The sequence below is a fragment of the Hippopotamus amphibius genome, chromosome 6 (genome assembly GCF_030028045.1).
Source record: "Hippopotamus amphibius kiboko isolate mHipAmp2 chromosome 6, mHipAmp2.hap2, whole genome shotgun sequence".
Lineage (NCBI taxonomy): Eukaryota > Metazoa > Chordata > Mammalia > Artiodactyla > Hippopotamidae > Hippopotamus > Hippopotamus amphibius.
This window is the reverse complement of record NC_080191.1, coordinates 164,433,271-164,448,612: the sequence shown is the minus strand read 5'-3', so window position 1 is coordinate 164,448,612 and position 15,342 is coordinate 164,433,271. Positions and strand designations below refer to the sequence as shown.

Here is a 15,342-nt window from a genome sequence, read left to right as displayed (position 1 = left end):
TGGTACAAAGAGGCTAGAACTATGGTCTTAGAGATCCTGTACTGCTCCAATATTCTCTGACCTATATTACTGATACGACTGAGCTGCGATTATCAAGTGATCATAAAGGAGAAGGAAACACTAAGGGCTCCTCAGGATGTCAGATATTTGTATAAAAATTAAAGTAAATCCATCCTGTAGAAACTCAAAAATAATTCTCCAGAGTTAGGCTAAGTAAAATTTTAACAAAGTAATGCTGCCCTCAGATCAGGATGAAAGCCATGAAGGAGGGTAAATTTCAGAAGGAAAAAAAAACAAACTAGAGATTGTATTGGTCTACAGTACACATGTCAAAAGATTGCTAAAAAAGGTCTCGAGTGGCTTCTGCAAAACTCTTTTAAGAGTTAACGTCCCTGGAAAATATGACGGTAAGGAGTCTAGTGACAAGAATGGGTCCAATTTGTCCTCTCACTAGATTCTGGCTCCTATGAACATGACTCCCTGCGCTTATTCCAATGTGAGCAAATCAACTAAAATCAAATTTCTTTATAAATGGTATAAAGCCTGCTTATATCTATAACAGGTCAATGCACAAAAAAAGTATAAGATTTATCCTCTGGAAAGGCTATGATCATGAAGGTAATTGTGAAGGAATTTTTGAAAAAGGGAAAACCATGCACAAATGAAAAGCAAGCAGAGAGAAAACACGTAGGAAACTAACAGAAGCAACTGAACTGAAAATATTTTAGCTCTACCTCGTACACACTCATTTTTCCTCTACTGTAAAGAAAAGCATAAATTTGATTCCTTACCAGCATAAAATACTGGTACTGAGTTTTTGCAAACGAAATCACAGGCTATCATAGGCATTTTCCAAGCTGATGTATTCTTTTCAAATGATTGCCAGGAATAAGATTTCCATTTTCCTTTGTCTAATCATTCGTGCTCTTTCTTGGAGATTTGCAGAAAAATAAAAGAGCTGAAAAAAACTCAGCTGAAGAATACAGCAACTGGAGAATCTATATAGATGTATATCAGTCATTGGAGGGAGACCCATGTATATATAATGTAATGAAGATATAATTAGACCAAATGTCTATATTTTGCAAAGATTTCATTTTGCAGTCTGCTATATTTCCATGCACAAGTTATCACAGCTGAAGTTAGCTCTTACACACTGTGAGACAAGCACTCAAAAACATGCAATGATACATATAAAGGGACACCACAGGGAACTCCGGGGCTACTAATTCCTCACTATTTATCTCTGGCCACACATGCAAAAAAGTGAAAATATGTTTCTAAAATCTTTTGAGTATCTAAAAATAACAATTTTAAGGTATATTTTCTTCTTTGATGAAATAGATTGTTTTATAGAATATGAATTACAAATAAAACAATTTCCCTTTAGAGCAATGCAAGCCCATGAGGCTAGATACGTTATAAATCCTGGATAACTTATCAACTAGGGACACAGGACTATATGTCTTCATGTGCTCCATGTAAACAAACAAAAACACATGCCCCCAGATGAAGCAGATCATCTTGGCTTGTGAAGTCTCTAAAATTATGACAGAACTATTCCTTCTATTGTATGATCTAGACAAGTTGTTTAAAATTGTCCTGTGAGTTTACATGATGCTGAGAATAAACTTCCAGAGCCTTCTTAAGATTCAGAAGATGTTCTGATTAGGAATTCACCACCAAATTGTCGACTATGGGAAGGCAGGAACTCCATCTATCTCATCTCTATTTTTAACGTTTTCACGTAGCATATCGTCAGTGAAAAGCTTGTTACGTGAGTCACGTCAACTATTCCAGTCTGAGCTGATGATGAACCACATTTTGTGTCCAGATGGGCATGCCTAACTTTTCCAGCCAGAAAGAGAAGAGGGCCTCTGTTAAAGGCTGCTGTTGTTTTGTTAGATACTGAAATGATACCTTAAAAGACTTCCTAAAATCTTTTAATACCTCTCTACCTTAGAATACACAGATTAGCTTCCAAATACTTCTATCAAAAAATATGAACCTCAAGAAGCCATGAAGGAGCCACTCTTTTATCTAAAAGGATTGGCAAACTAGAGTGAATGGGCCAAATCTGGCCCATAAACTAAGAATGGTTTTTACATTTTTACAAGGCGGGAAAAATTCAAAAGAAGAATGTTTCATATCAAGTGAAAATAATATGAAATTCAAATTTCAGCATCCATATAATAAAACTTTATTGTCACAGCTACTCTCATTTGTTTACATATCATCTGTGGTTGCTTCTTTGCTTCTGAACTGGGGAGCTACGAGAGACCATATATATGGACCAGAAAGCCTAAGATATTTACTACTGGTGCTTTACAGAAAAAAATGTTTGCCAACCCTTGTGCTAGAGGGTCAGACCTTTCAAACCACATTATTTAATACTGACAGAAATTTTTCCCACTAACTGAAAAAAGACAGGAAATCACGGAGCAACTAGTTCAGCATGATCTGCTACTGCATAGTTCTTCTGAGGTCATTTTGGCTAAACCAAACATTTCCAGAGTGAACTGGAGATGACCTGGGAGTACATCTTAATAGCATGACATGTAAACAATGTTACAGGTCTGTTTCTTTGATTCCTCTTGGATGAGTTTATAAGAACTAAATCAATTTTGCACTTGAATGTATTCATATATATTTCTATCTGATATCCTAAAGAGTACCTAGGACTGGCAATGGGAGTTCTGTAACCCTGAATTCTAATTCTCCTTTGGAGTACTCTGTGTCCCCAAGGAACTGCCTGATTCAACTTTCCAGTCAGCCTAACTATAAAACCTTACAATTATGACTTGCAAACTTCTGTGCCAGAAGTGAATGGTGAGATCCCTTCCAGGCAAAAAAGGTCTTACATGCTCAAAGAGCCTAAAGTCCTTTAAAGAGAGAGCACACTTCTTTTCTATCCCCTGCTGCCCACCCCATACCCCATAGTCAGTAGGTGTGGGCTCAGAGGATGCCTCCTGATGATCAGAGATGCAGTCCAACCTCCTCAACTGCATGTATTTTGATTTAAAAATGAAAAACAATCCCTTTTTATTACACTTTCCATAGTTCTCTCTCTAGAGTAGCTAATAACATATGAGAAAATATCCACTATTTATTGTTCATTTACATTTCTATTGTAAAAGACAAGCTTTGCCTTAGGCAAGATGGCTTGGGTTTTATTCCTTTTTGCCTGAAGAGTAAAGTCCAATGTTTGAATTACTCAAGTGAGCCCCAAATGTCTACATTTTCCATTTATCTACAGAGACTCTGGCGATACTTCCAGTACAGACACCATAGTGTTTAAGCCAGCAAGTGATTATTCTCAACCACAGAAAGATAAATATAAGTGGAGTCCTGATTCACCAACTTCTCTTCCTTTTATCAGAGCTATTCTATTCTGGTTAGTCATAAAACAATTAACATCATCAAAGATCCAAAAATCAAGGTAAAATTAACATATAAATAGGTTGTATGTATATTCTAATACGGTTGCAAAATCTGGCCTCATTGGTGTAAACACGTATTGCTGGAAGAAGACCTAGAATGGGGATGTTAAAACATGGCAATGTGATACCACTTTGCCCTTCTGCATCCAGATGTTTGCCCAATGAGCATGCACTGGGACTCTGAATCCTTCTCAACACAGCACTCAAAGAAGTCACTCATAGTCAAATCTATGTGCTGTCCCTGCTCTATAAGTCTTCCCAAAAGTGGACTGTGTGCATCCCAGGAGAGGGACAAGATAATCTGTCGGGATGAGGAAGAGTACATGTTTTTAAACAGACACATTATTACTAGCATGGAGTGTGTACTCAAAATCCTACTGTTGATAGATGTGTAGGGATCAAGGCCATAGGGAAGAGGCCTAATTCCGTGAGTGTGAGTCTTTTTTGTAGTTCACTTGAAAGGGTTTGTATTCAATTTCAAAATATAGATGGAACTTCTCAAAGGGAAGGTTATAAGAAACACAGAAGACTGTTGAAGCAGAAAAAGGTGCCCTACACCAGCTTATCCGAACCTCCCATATTCTGCCCACAACCTCATCTTTTACATCACCCAACAATCACCCTATTGCTGACCTGAATAAACAGGCATTTTACTCACATCTCTGAAAATGACACAGGGACACACTCACTGTTTCTGAAGTAAATGCTGGTGCTGCTGTTGCTGCTGCTGCCTGTATGTTTCAATCGTGTGCTGGGGGAGGTACTGCATGAGTTCTAGGGATTCTTTGATCTTCAGCAGCATTTCGTAAGTCTCACGGCCCCTCACCTATGTAAAAGAGCAAAAGAAAAGCCAAGGAAACATGAAGAGCTGCAGAACGATCAGAAGTACAGTCAATCCTCATTATTTGTGGATTCTGCGTGGACAAATGCGCCTACTTGCCAACATTCATTTGCAACATGAAAATCAATGCTGGAAGGCTTGGCAGTCACTCACAGACATGCGCAGAATGATGCAAAGCTGCTCTGACCACTGTGCAAGCTTCCAGCTGAGGGGGAAGAAGGCAACGCTCTGCCTTCTTGTTTCAGCTCTCATGCTGGAAACAAGTGTCCTTCTCGTAGTCTAGTTAGGGCCACATTTTTCACTTTTTGTGAAGGAATTTTCTGTTCAAAATAGTTTCCAAGGGCAGCTGTAGTGTCCCTATGTGCAAAAAGGCTGTGATGTGCCTTATATAGCAAATATGCATTAGATAAGCGTAATTCAGCCATGCGTTACAGAGCTATGGGCTGTGAGTTCAAAGTTAACGAATCCACAGCATATATTAAGTAAGAAACACACACGAAACAAGGTAATGCATTGATAAGCTCCTAAAAATATGACTGGAGGCTCACAGGAACCTAATCCTGTATTTGCTCTAGGAGCAATGATTCAGTATTTGCTAGTACAGTGTTCACAGTGACTTTATAAAGCGTAACTACTACAAATAACTAGAATGAACTGTGACGACCTCTGAAAGCACACAAGTTTTCAGCAGAGGTAAAATGTGCTTCCCTCTTTAAGAGAGTCTCTTCAAAGCTTTAAAAAGTCTGAGCAGAACCAGGACAAGAGAGAGGCAAGTGGAGACCCAAGGGCGCCTGCCTGACCTTGAGCGTGACTGCCTGTTTATACTGTGCACCCTAGCACATCACCTGTCCCCTCCCTGGACACGAGAGGCAGAGCTTGTCAGAATTCAGAAACGGAGAGATTTTCTGTACCTTCTGTTGGGTTAACTCCCACTTATCCCCAGCTCTGGGATCAAGTTCTTTGAGACACTTTTCCTGACCTCACTCTTTCAGGCCGAGTCTTCCATCTTTCCTGTGTGCTCCCACAGTGCCATGCTGAAGCATTGATTTCATTGCACTATGCCTATCTATCTCCTCACTAGAAGGCAAGATCTTGGAAGGTAAGAACTGTACCCTACTGATCTCGAAGTGCTCAGGGTCTCGCATTTCTGCCATTCAACAAGCACCAACCAAATTCATGTTAAATTAAGATTTGTTTTTTTTTCTTCACACTTTTCAGTTCGGCTACTTCTTCACAAAAAATAAGATGTAACTGATTACAGGGTACCTCCTCCATTCGTACAAACTGAAATTTCGTGACAATAAAAAAAAAAACAGCTCTTCAAGTGGTTTCTATCTCATCATCCGAAAACATATTAGGTCTTTCGGAATATCTAGTGTAGCAGGAAAATGTTTAAGTTAGAGTTCACATGTCAGTTTCCACATGCAGCCTGAGAAACAAGACGGTGAGAATCTTAGCTAACTCACGGTCTAATTATTCTTCCAGCAAGCAGTCTAATTCCCTGACCTGACCTTTAGGGCCTGAGAAGGAAGGGCAGTGAGCATGGCACACCCAAACCTGTGGCTTAGTTTCAGTCTCGGTCAGATCACCTGGCCTAGCTTGTCTGTGTCACCAGTCAGTGTAGATTGCATCAAGAGCTATGCCGGTTACCCAAACTTTGCTGCCACTCTAGATGGCAAAGACCTAGGTAATAAGAATTCAATGAACTGAAACCATAGTCTGAAAAAGGGCCCCTTGGGGACCTTGAGAGGGCTTATATTCCTTGTAGAAATGAACAATGCACCTACACAATAATTGGTCCAAGTCTCTGGCCATTGCCATGTAATTGAGGATTCTGCCTGGCTTGGCTTTCTTTATAGCATTCCTAAAAGAAATCACAGGCAACTTGCTATAATTGTATTATCAACTTTGTGAATGCCTTCTGACAAAATTTTCATCCTAAATTGGTATGACCATGCTGTCTAAAATCATCTTATCACTCAAATAATGAAGTAAGAATTAATTTTAAATGTCTGCATAAGAAAAATTCTGTTAGGAAGGTAGCTTCGACTGGGAGAGTACTAAGTAGAAGAGCCCACGCTATTAATATGTTGCAGAACTGTAAAGCGAAGGAATAACTTCCTAAGTTTGCAGAAACTAGACTCTCTCTGTTTTATCTCACTAGCCTCCACCACCCTCTTCTTGTTGTCACAGATAATCCAAAAGACAATCACAGAGTAAAAGCTCATTCGAAGAAGGTGGAAGTGAAGTGACCGTGAATAGCCAGGGAGACTCACTGGTAAGTATAACAGCTCATCGTCTGGGGATCTTCGTTTCTTGATGGATGTCATCTGGATGCCATGTGTGTTCTGACGAAAAGCTGGTGGGGAAAAAAATGCAAGTTTCATCCTGGGAACGTTTCTGAAGCAATAATACATTTATTAAACAGACAGCAGCACCAGCAACACTTGTGAGATTCGAATTTCTAGTTCTAAGCAGCCATTCAATCGGTGATGATTACTTTTACCTTAGGTGTAAACCTAGCAATAATGAGGTGGGAAGGAGGGACAGTGAAGCAAAACAACTGAAAGAAAAACTGGGGGATGGGGGTGGGGAGGGAGGCTGGGGCATGGCCTCCGGCTTAAGTAGGGCTGCAGGAATCCTCGTGTCTTCCTGGCGTGTGTCTGTGAACAGCTGTTCAGGAAAGGAAGATAAATTGGTTTTGTGTTTTCTTTTTCAGATCATTTATCTTCCAAGGAGGTAAATGCATGCTGTAGAGGTCGTCCTGCCAGTGCATTTAGCTTTGTGAGTTTACTCTTCCCATGTTAGTATATATATCACATAACTTCTGATCAGCAGTCTCTCTTTCCAGGACCTCAGTCTCCTCTTTGGTAAAATAAGTGAATTAATCTCATAAATCCTAAGGTTTCCTTAATGTAGAAACTACACCCAGGATCCAGGGTATAGAGAATATTCTCCTACCAGAGTTCAGATAATTGTTCTTACTGAAAGTTATTGATTTGTTGGTAGCTGAGGGGCTCAGGGATGCGTATGCAGCTAGGCCAATAGACTCAAGAGGAAAATCAGAGTGGAGATATAATTATTGATATTATATATACAATTGATATTGCATATATAAATACTATATACATGATTTTTTGAGAAATAATCAGGGAGAAAAAGAGACTAATTGGAAAAGCAAATCACACTGAACAGCCAGAAGTTGATGGAAGTCAGTTATTATAACGTTGTTCTGTAAAATGCAATAAAAATTTTTATTTCTTCTCCATACTAATCAGTAATAAGAAGCAACCTTTTTCATGATACAATTCATAGTGTGATGTACTTTAAAGTACTTGCTGTAGTGATATCAGGCTTATGCAAACCACCTTCTAGAATAAAGTCTCATGCTTTAGTAGCTCGTGTGGATCAATGGTTTTCAAACCCTGTTACCTGAAGGATGAGGCCTCTGGGGATGTGAACCTCACGGGCAAGGGGTGGTGTGAGTAGAACATGAAACCACAGCCCACCCCAACTCCTGCCTCTTCGATTAGAGCAGCTCTGCTTTCATCTATTTTGCATTCCTTGAAACATTTCATTTAAAAAAAGCTTTTACTGGTTAAAAAAACAAGTTGGAAGACAATTGACCTAAATCATTAGCCTCACTATAAATGATGTAGCTAAGGCCCCAAGAGGGTCCTACATGTCAAGATTCAATGAAACCCAGACCTGCATATTTCCCAGACTGTGCTTTATAAAATGCGTTCTTAAGTCTCACTATTCCCCCAGACTTATAAGGTAGGCAAGTGGCATTTTCAACCCTCATGCTCAATAACAGAAAGATAAATGGATATCAACAGGCTAAGATACTGGTTCTCAAACTTTAGATGGCAAGCGAGTCACCTGCAGGGCTTATACAACATAGATTCCTGGGCCTCACACCCAGAATTTCTGATTCAGCAAGTCAGGGAACTAAGAATTTGCATTTCTACCCAGTGTCCAGATGATGCTGACTCTCCTGGTCTGGGAGGCATATTTGGAGGATTGCAGGACTAAGAAATTTGCTTTTGAAAATCTATAGTATATACCTGGAGTCCATTTTGGCGAGAGCGGCTCCCACCAGCTCTGGGGCCTCAAGTCACACTTGCCTCTGAAGCCCGTAGGTCTTATTCTGCAGCTTCTCAAAGATCACTGCCCAGCCCTCTTAACTGGAGAAGACTTAACCCTACCCCATTTGGCCACTACAGCTACTTACGGCGCTTCGTACCATCACCATTCTTTGTGCTGTCCGAGACTTGCTGCTTTCTGATGCTGTCTTCATCTGCCTTCCTGTCTCTCCCTGGGCAAGCACAGATCCGGGCCTCGAAGCAGCGGCGGCCCAGGACTTGCCCACTAGGAATTAGAGAAGAGGAGAAGAAAGAGTGAAATTAAAAAAATTTGAAAAGTCCCCTGCCAGCCATCACCCGTGCACCACCACCAGCAAGCAGCTCGGTCCTGGCTGCTTTGAGGATGGGTCCCCAAGCATTTGGCAGAACACAAAAGTGCTTACACACCATAAGCAGTATTTGTAAATAGCATCCATTTGTTCTGCAAAGAACCTCCAAGCCATTAGCTGAACAGCTGTATTTAGCTACATATTTTGAAGGAAACTTGAGTTAAGCCAGTGGATGTCTCCAGATAAAATCCCCTTAGGCAGCTCTGACTTATCCAAAGAAACGGTTAAATGCCTCAGGGGCCACACGAAAACAAACGCTGTCTAATCAGAAACTATTCCGGTCAAGAATTCAGGTATGAAGCGCCTTGAACACCTTCCCAGTTCTTTTTTTCCCCTCTTCTACCTTTACCCACCCTGTTCTGTCTCTGCTTTCTTAGATCTTTTATGTAAGTGTTTGCAGCAAGGATTTAAAGCACAAAGGACAAAATCAAGGGTAGCTCTCTGCTGTACATGCAAAGGTAATGATAAAGCAAACACAATGTCACTTTGCCCTCTGCCCAGGGTTTCTACAGAATGACTATTCTGTGAATGTCACTTACTCTCTGGTTTCCAGAGTAACAATGATTAAAATTGGACGGCGGTTCATCCCTCCAACACAGCTGCTGTTACACATGAAATTGTACAAGACTGTCGTGAATTCAGTGCCAACCTGAGCACAGGGGGAGGAAAGAGTCGATGTTAACCGTGGTTTGAACTGACGTCCTTTCTTCTTAGTTCTCACCTAGTTAAATAACTCCATTTCTTATGAAGCGGTACACTTTCTTCTACGAAGGCAAACTGTAAAATCCACGGTAGCCTCTTCTTTGCCTTGGCTCTTGGGAAGCTTAAAGCTAATATCAGTAACAATGGACCCTATTCAAGGTGAGGTAGGCTTTTGAAAAATAACGATCTCTGACCCTACGTATTTATTCGCAAGTTGATCATATCACCTAATTCAAACAGGGTTCACCACATATGTGAAAAGGGAGAGATGGAAAAATGACTAACTACAGCCGTAATGCCCCAGGGATATTTTCCTGACGTGGATAAAACAGTACAACATATATGTGAATGTACACTTCTATAAAGAACACTCTGGAGCTTAAAAGGTCCTCAGAATTAAATCCTCTAGTCCAGAAAACAAATTTATGGGTGAGGCAATCTGAAACCCAGACATGGAGAGTTAGAAGCTAAAGGTCCACAGAGCAAGTCAGCAAACCAAGAGTCTCTGGTCTCACTGCGCCAGTGGTCTTTCTGCCGCACCAGTCTGCTTCTCTAACCTGCCGACCTGCACATTCAGACTTCAACTAAGAGATCACTCTGAGGGTCTTCTATTTTCAGATTAGTGGAAAAATACTTGCATTCAATACTTGTGTATATCCACTACTAGCTGAATTGCCAGATAAGATCTCTGGATAATAATGCCATGTATAAACTCAACTGTAGAGTCAATTATTGTCTGCCTTTAAGATGGGAACGTGGGCACAGAGCCATGTTACCAAGTACAAATTTAGCATAAATTTAGGGGTTCTGAAGGGGGATAGAGAAGTGGCCTGGGGAGAAGAGGGAGAGAAGAAATACAAAAAAAGTGTACCTCTTTTACAACAAGGACTAAGATAGAAATCGATGCTTGAAACACCTCCTATCACCAAAATTAATGCTCTCTCAAGTCTGCCCAGTTCTTATGGGTTTACCTGAGGTGGCTCATAGGGTACGAGGACACTCTGTCTTCCTGTGATGGGGTCTTCCACGTACTGGGCATGGCTGTTCCCTTCTACTCGAATCAAATGACTAGGAGGGGCAATCTGCCCTGCAGAATGGAGACAGAAAAAAATTGTTAGTTCTTCCCTCTCAAAACAAAGAAAACAAAATGAAATTGCATGGACAGAACATTGGTGGCCAAAGAAATGGTTTGTGTAATAGAGGAAATTTACATCCTTGAAAAGAGGAATAGATCCTGTTGCCAGAGATCTAACAGGAAGGTATCACAACCCTAATAGCCACAGAAAGGACAGGAGTGCTCATCTATATTTACGGGAACAGTCCCATGTTTCTGTGCTCAATGTGAACAATTCAGTTTGGAGAGAACTCTATGACTACATCTCTGACCTGATCCACACAGGGAATTTTTCTAGCTTCTGTGGAAAATGGAAGGAAAAGGAGCAAGTTAATTAAAAAAAAAAAAAAAAAATTAGCTTGAGAGAAAATACTGCCCCCAAATTGACCATGAAAAATACTAAACAGGAAGCTATGGATGGCAAGGATATAACTTTCACTGTGCCTGTTCTTTTCTTCATCATGAAGTCTCCATCTTACTTTGGTCATAAAGATGGAAAATGTACTGTTTTTATTGTGCTGGAAGAGCCTCAGGTTAGAGGGTAAGAAAAGGGAAGCAAGTTTTAAAAGAGTATAGGCAAAGTTTCACAAAATGTGGTACCTGGTGGAACTTGAAAAGAAAGCAGTTGCTCCAAGAGTTCATGTTGTAAAGGTGCTTTTTTTTTTTTTTTAAACTTTGGCTACATATTCTCATTCTACAAAAATGGATATTCAATAAAAGTTAAAAGCTAAGTGTATCAAAATGCTCTCTGCTCTCTGAAGCATCATCTATTATGGCAAACACTAAAAACAACTATTTTGTCAAACAGTAGGAAAAAAAACAAACAATAAGAAATGGTTATGCCATCTTGATGGAACAAGGACAGCTATGGAAGCCTAGCTATAGCGGATAACCCTTACAGCATATTGTTAAGTGAAAAGCAAGATGCAAAAGTGTGGATAATCAGATCATGTAGACAAGGACTAGCAATCAATGTGCAAAAAATAGTTATATTAAGCTGGGAGGATTTTAACTTTCTCTTTCTAAATTTCTATCTACATTCTTTCTCCATTACTTTTTTCTCTGCCATCTATTATATTCTCTACACACACACATTCTGGCTACCCAGCAATCTTTCTATTTTTCATATAACTTCTGAGAGAAGTATCCTAACTCCCAACCCTCCTGCACCCCCATCACTCTCTGATGAATCCTTATGCTTTCTCCTGTTCTTCCTTTCCACTTTTCTGTCTTCTTGACTTAGCCTCCCTTCATAGAACTTTAGAATATCAGATGTAAACGGGCCCTCGGAAATAACGATCTCTTCTGTAGGATCTGAGGCTGAGCACCAGGGGCCTAACTTATCTGTGGATACAGCACTTAAAGGTGGCCCAAAGATGCCTGCTCCCAGTCCTTCACTTTATTGTCTCCCCTCCCCAGCGTATGTTCTAGATCTTCTATTAGCTCTTCTTACCCATTATTTTTTTTTTAATTTATTTATTTTTATTTTTGACTGCGTTGGGTCTTAGTTGTGGGACACAGGATCTTCGCTGCAGCATGCAGGCTTCTCTCTAGTTGTGGTGGGCGGGTTTTCTCTTCTCTAGTTGTGGTGCACAGGCTCCAGAGTGTGTGGGCTCTGTAGTTTGTGGCATGCAGGCTCTCTAGTTGAGGCGCGAGAGCTCAGTAGTTATGGTGCACAGGCTTAGTTGCCCTGTGGCATGTGGGATCTTAGTTCCCCACCCAGGGATCGAACCCGAGTCCCCTGCATTGGAAGGTGGATTCTTTACCACTGGACCACCAGGGAAGTCCCGTTCTTGTCCATTATTTGTCTTCATTTTTTTTTTTTTCTTATTTCCCACTTTCTACTTCTATTTTTTTTTTTTTTTTAATATTTCTCACCTTTTATGCACCTTTCTCTTACCCTTCTAGACCCTAATTGGTCTGGCCTTGACAATCACCCTGGGAGAGGCACTGAAGCCCCTAGCCAGGGCCCAACAGATCAGCAGTCATATGTTCTCCTTAAGCCCTCCCATTCAAAAAAACAAAAAAGAAGAAGAAGAAGACGAAGAAGGAAGGAAGTAGCAGGGAGTAGAGAGGCAAGTAGGCAAGTCCAGCTCATCGAGCAATTACCAATATCGAAATTAACAGGTCAGTCACTGTGAAAGCCTGAAAGTTATTCCTCATTATTCTCAGATAGTCTTGTCAGCCGAGAAAGGAGACTGAGCTGCCATCAGACTGCAGAGGCTGGACCCAGGTAGGTGGGCCCCAAACAAAAGTCCCCACAGGAGCTCTACTTCTAGCAGCTCAGGTGAACGGCCACAGGTCCCCATTCTCCTTACCCTCGTTGAATTCACGGCTCAGCTCATGATTAGGGCACCTTTTCACCACTTCGGTGACATGCTCGGCTTTCTTGTAGACAGGCATGGCACGGATGACAGCGCCCTGAGGAGGTGGGGTCATCACTTTGATCTGGATGGGGCATGTCTTTGCAATCTGGCAGTATAGTTTCTTCAGTTCAGTGGAATACTGCTTAGAGATGGGCCCATGGTGGAGGCAAGAAAAGAAACAACAGGAGATGCTATTATATTCAAAATCAGAGCAAGGAACATGTATCCACTTTCTGTAAATATGTACCTTTACATTATGTAAAAAATTATGTACCTGTTTGAAACCAAGCAGGAGCCTGTGGGGCTCCTGGTAAGGAAGCCTTTCCACGGCCCCGGTTCCTAGTTTGTAGGGAACAGACTCCAGCCTCTGTGATCTTCCCTGAGTCCCAAAGGGCAGATTCAAACAGTTGCTAATCAGGGAAGGGAGAGGATGCAGAGACAAGGGAGGAGTGGCCAAGAAACAATAGTGCAGCCTTGGGGCAGAGTCCTGGTTCTGCCTCAAGGGATACAGGTAACATCTTTGAGCTCTTTACAGAACAAAAACCCCAACAAATGGCGTGAGCATTCTTCATTCCAGAGAAGACCACCTGAGGCCAGATTAAAGGAACCAGAAAAACTCATCAGACTACCTGAGACCAGATTAAAGGAGTGCAGGCCCTGCACACACCCTAATCTTATCAGCAACCCCGCCCTTGAACCACTGCTATAAAACTCCTCACCAAATCCTCCAGGGTTGGGTCACACAGTTTTTGAGGGCAGAAGCCCACTCTGTCCCTCTTTGCCTGGCAAAGCAATAAAGCTATTCTTTTGTACTCCACCCCAAACTCTATCTCTGAGGTTCGATTCGGCACCACTGCACAGAGGCTGAGCTTTCAGCATCATATTCACCACTGGTTACTATATACATGACGTCCAGCAATCTTATTAGAGGAAGTTATAGTTATTAATCAAATTAATCATTTTTTCTACTTTAAATAAAATGCTATGCCTACAAACGATTTCACATTTATCAAAACACATTTATGTCATTATTTCCTGTTATCTTCTATTTAGGATGAAGAAAGTGATTCTCAGAAATATTTCAATGATTAATAACTACAAACAGCTTTATAGAGTTGCAGAAACTAAATGGAAAAACAATGCTCTCATGTACTGGGTGATATTAAACAGACTACAGTTAATCCCACCTTTACAATACTCTTAGGAAGACTCACAGGAATGAGGGTTTATGGAAAAAAATGTTTTAAGACAGAATATCTGGCAGATGGTGAAGAGATTTTACCTGAGGTCAACCAAGTAGAAAATTGCAAAGCAAAAGTTCCCACAAACAACTGCACTTATATTCTAAGGTCATAGCCTAAAAGAATGAGGGATCTGGAAGGGGGCATTTGGTCCTACGCTCTCATGAAGGAAGGACTGGCCTACTACAACACAGCAAATCATGGTAGCAACAAGATTATCTTTTCACTCAAAAGTGACTGAAAATTTTCCTCCCCACACGTCCTTCTGCAGGGAGAGGAAGTGCAGTGGTTGGTTGGTTAGTTGTGAAATTAGAAAATAGGGTGGAAAAAGCATGAGACCTTGAAGAAAAAGTTCCATCCTTGTTGCTTCCTCCTCCACTCTCTGAACCAGTATAGAAAGTCCCCATTCTAATCCTTACATCATCTTAAACCTTACCACCCCTGTTCTCTGGGTCAGTGCCTCATCACTGCATTCCTCCTCATTCTGATGTTGAGTGAAACCACCCAGGCTGTGCAACTGCTCGCCAAGCGCAGGGCACCTAGTAACACTTACCCAAACAAAGGTAAACAGACACACACAGGTTACAATCCTAACTTGGCAGCAACATCCTTCCAGGGAAGAGACACTGGGGAGCAGGAGCCAGAGTGGCAAAGGGATCCATTATTGCTATGTTCCCATCCAATTCTGAATAGAGGCAAATGTCCGTGGAAAAGCACATTTAAGAATAATTGCTTTATCTCTTCCTTTTGAAATATAATATTTATTTAAATAATCTTTCTTTTTCTCACAAGCATTTCAGTATATGAAATTTTTCAGTTAAAAATTTCCCAATACTAGACATGTATTGCATAATCATTTCTCCCATGCCCACAGGTCAAGGATTAAACACAGCAAAAGGGTTTTACATGGCTTGAAGAAATAGGAAGCATGCCAAAAATCAACCACAAAAATAAAATTCTTCTCGGGAAACACTGAATGAAATCTAGGTGGATATTTTTGCTCTAGTGTTTTTAACCAATGACTTTACAAACAAAGACATTGTCTTAAAACATGTTATGAACCCCCTTTTATGGAGAACTCTCAGAAAATAAGCATAACTGTTTGTTTTTTAGTTAGGAGATGTATAATCTAAACATGAGTTTCATAAAACACACCTTAGGAAA

General features: G+C 40.8%; 1 protein-coding gene across 3 annotated transcripts in view; it reads right to left on the bottom strand.

Moving 5' to 3' along the window:
* The window catches only part of TP63 (tumor protein p63), a 98,221-nt gene that overhangs the window by 18,416 nt on the left and 64,463 nt on the right, over window positions 1-15,342 (bottom strand). For 2 of the 3 annotated variants that reach the window (XM_057737669.1, XM_057737671.1), the window contains exons 3-8: window positions 12,890-13,076; window positions 10,429-10,544; window positions 9,295-9,404; window positions 8,516-8,652; window positions 6,558-6,640; window positions 4,130-4,266 (exon numbers count right to left, since the gene is read on the bottom strand). In XM_057737669.1, the coding sequence (XP_057593652.1) occupies window positions 4,130-4,266; window positions 6,558-6,640; window positions 8,516-8,652; window positions 9,295-9,404; window positions 10,429-10,544; window positions 12,890-13,076 (770 nt within the window). The remainder of the gene's footprint in view (window positions 1-4,129; window positions 4,267-6,557; window positions 6,641-8,515; window positions 8,653-9,294; window positions 9,405-10,428; window positions 10,545-12,889; window positions 13,077-15,342) is intronic. The other variant, XM_057737670.1, reaches the window with a different exon arrangement.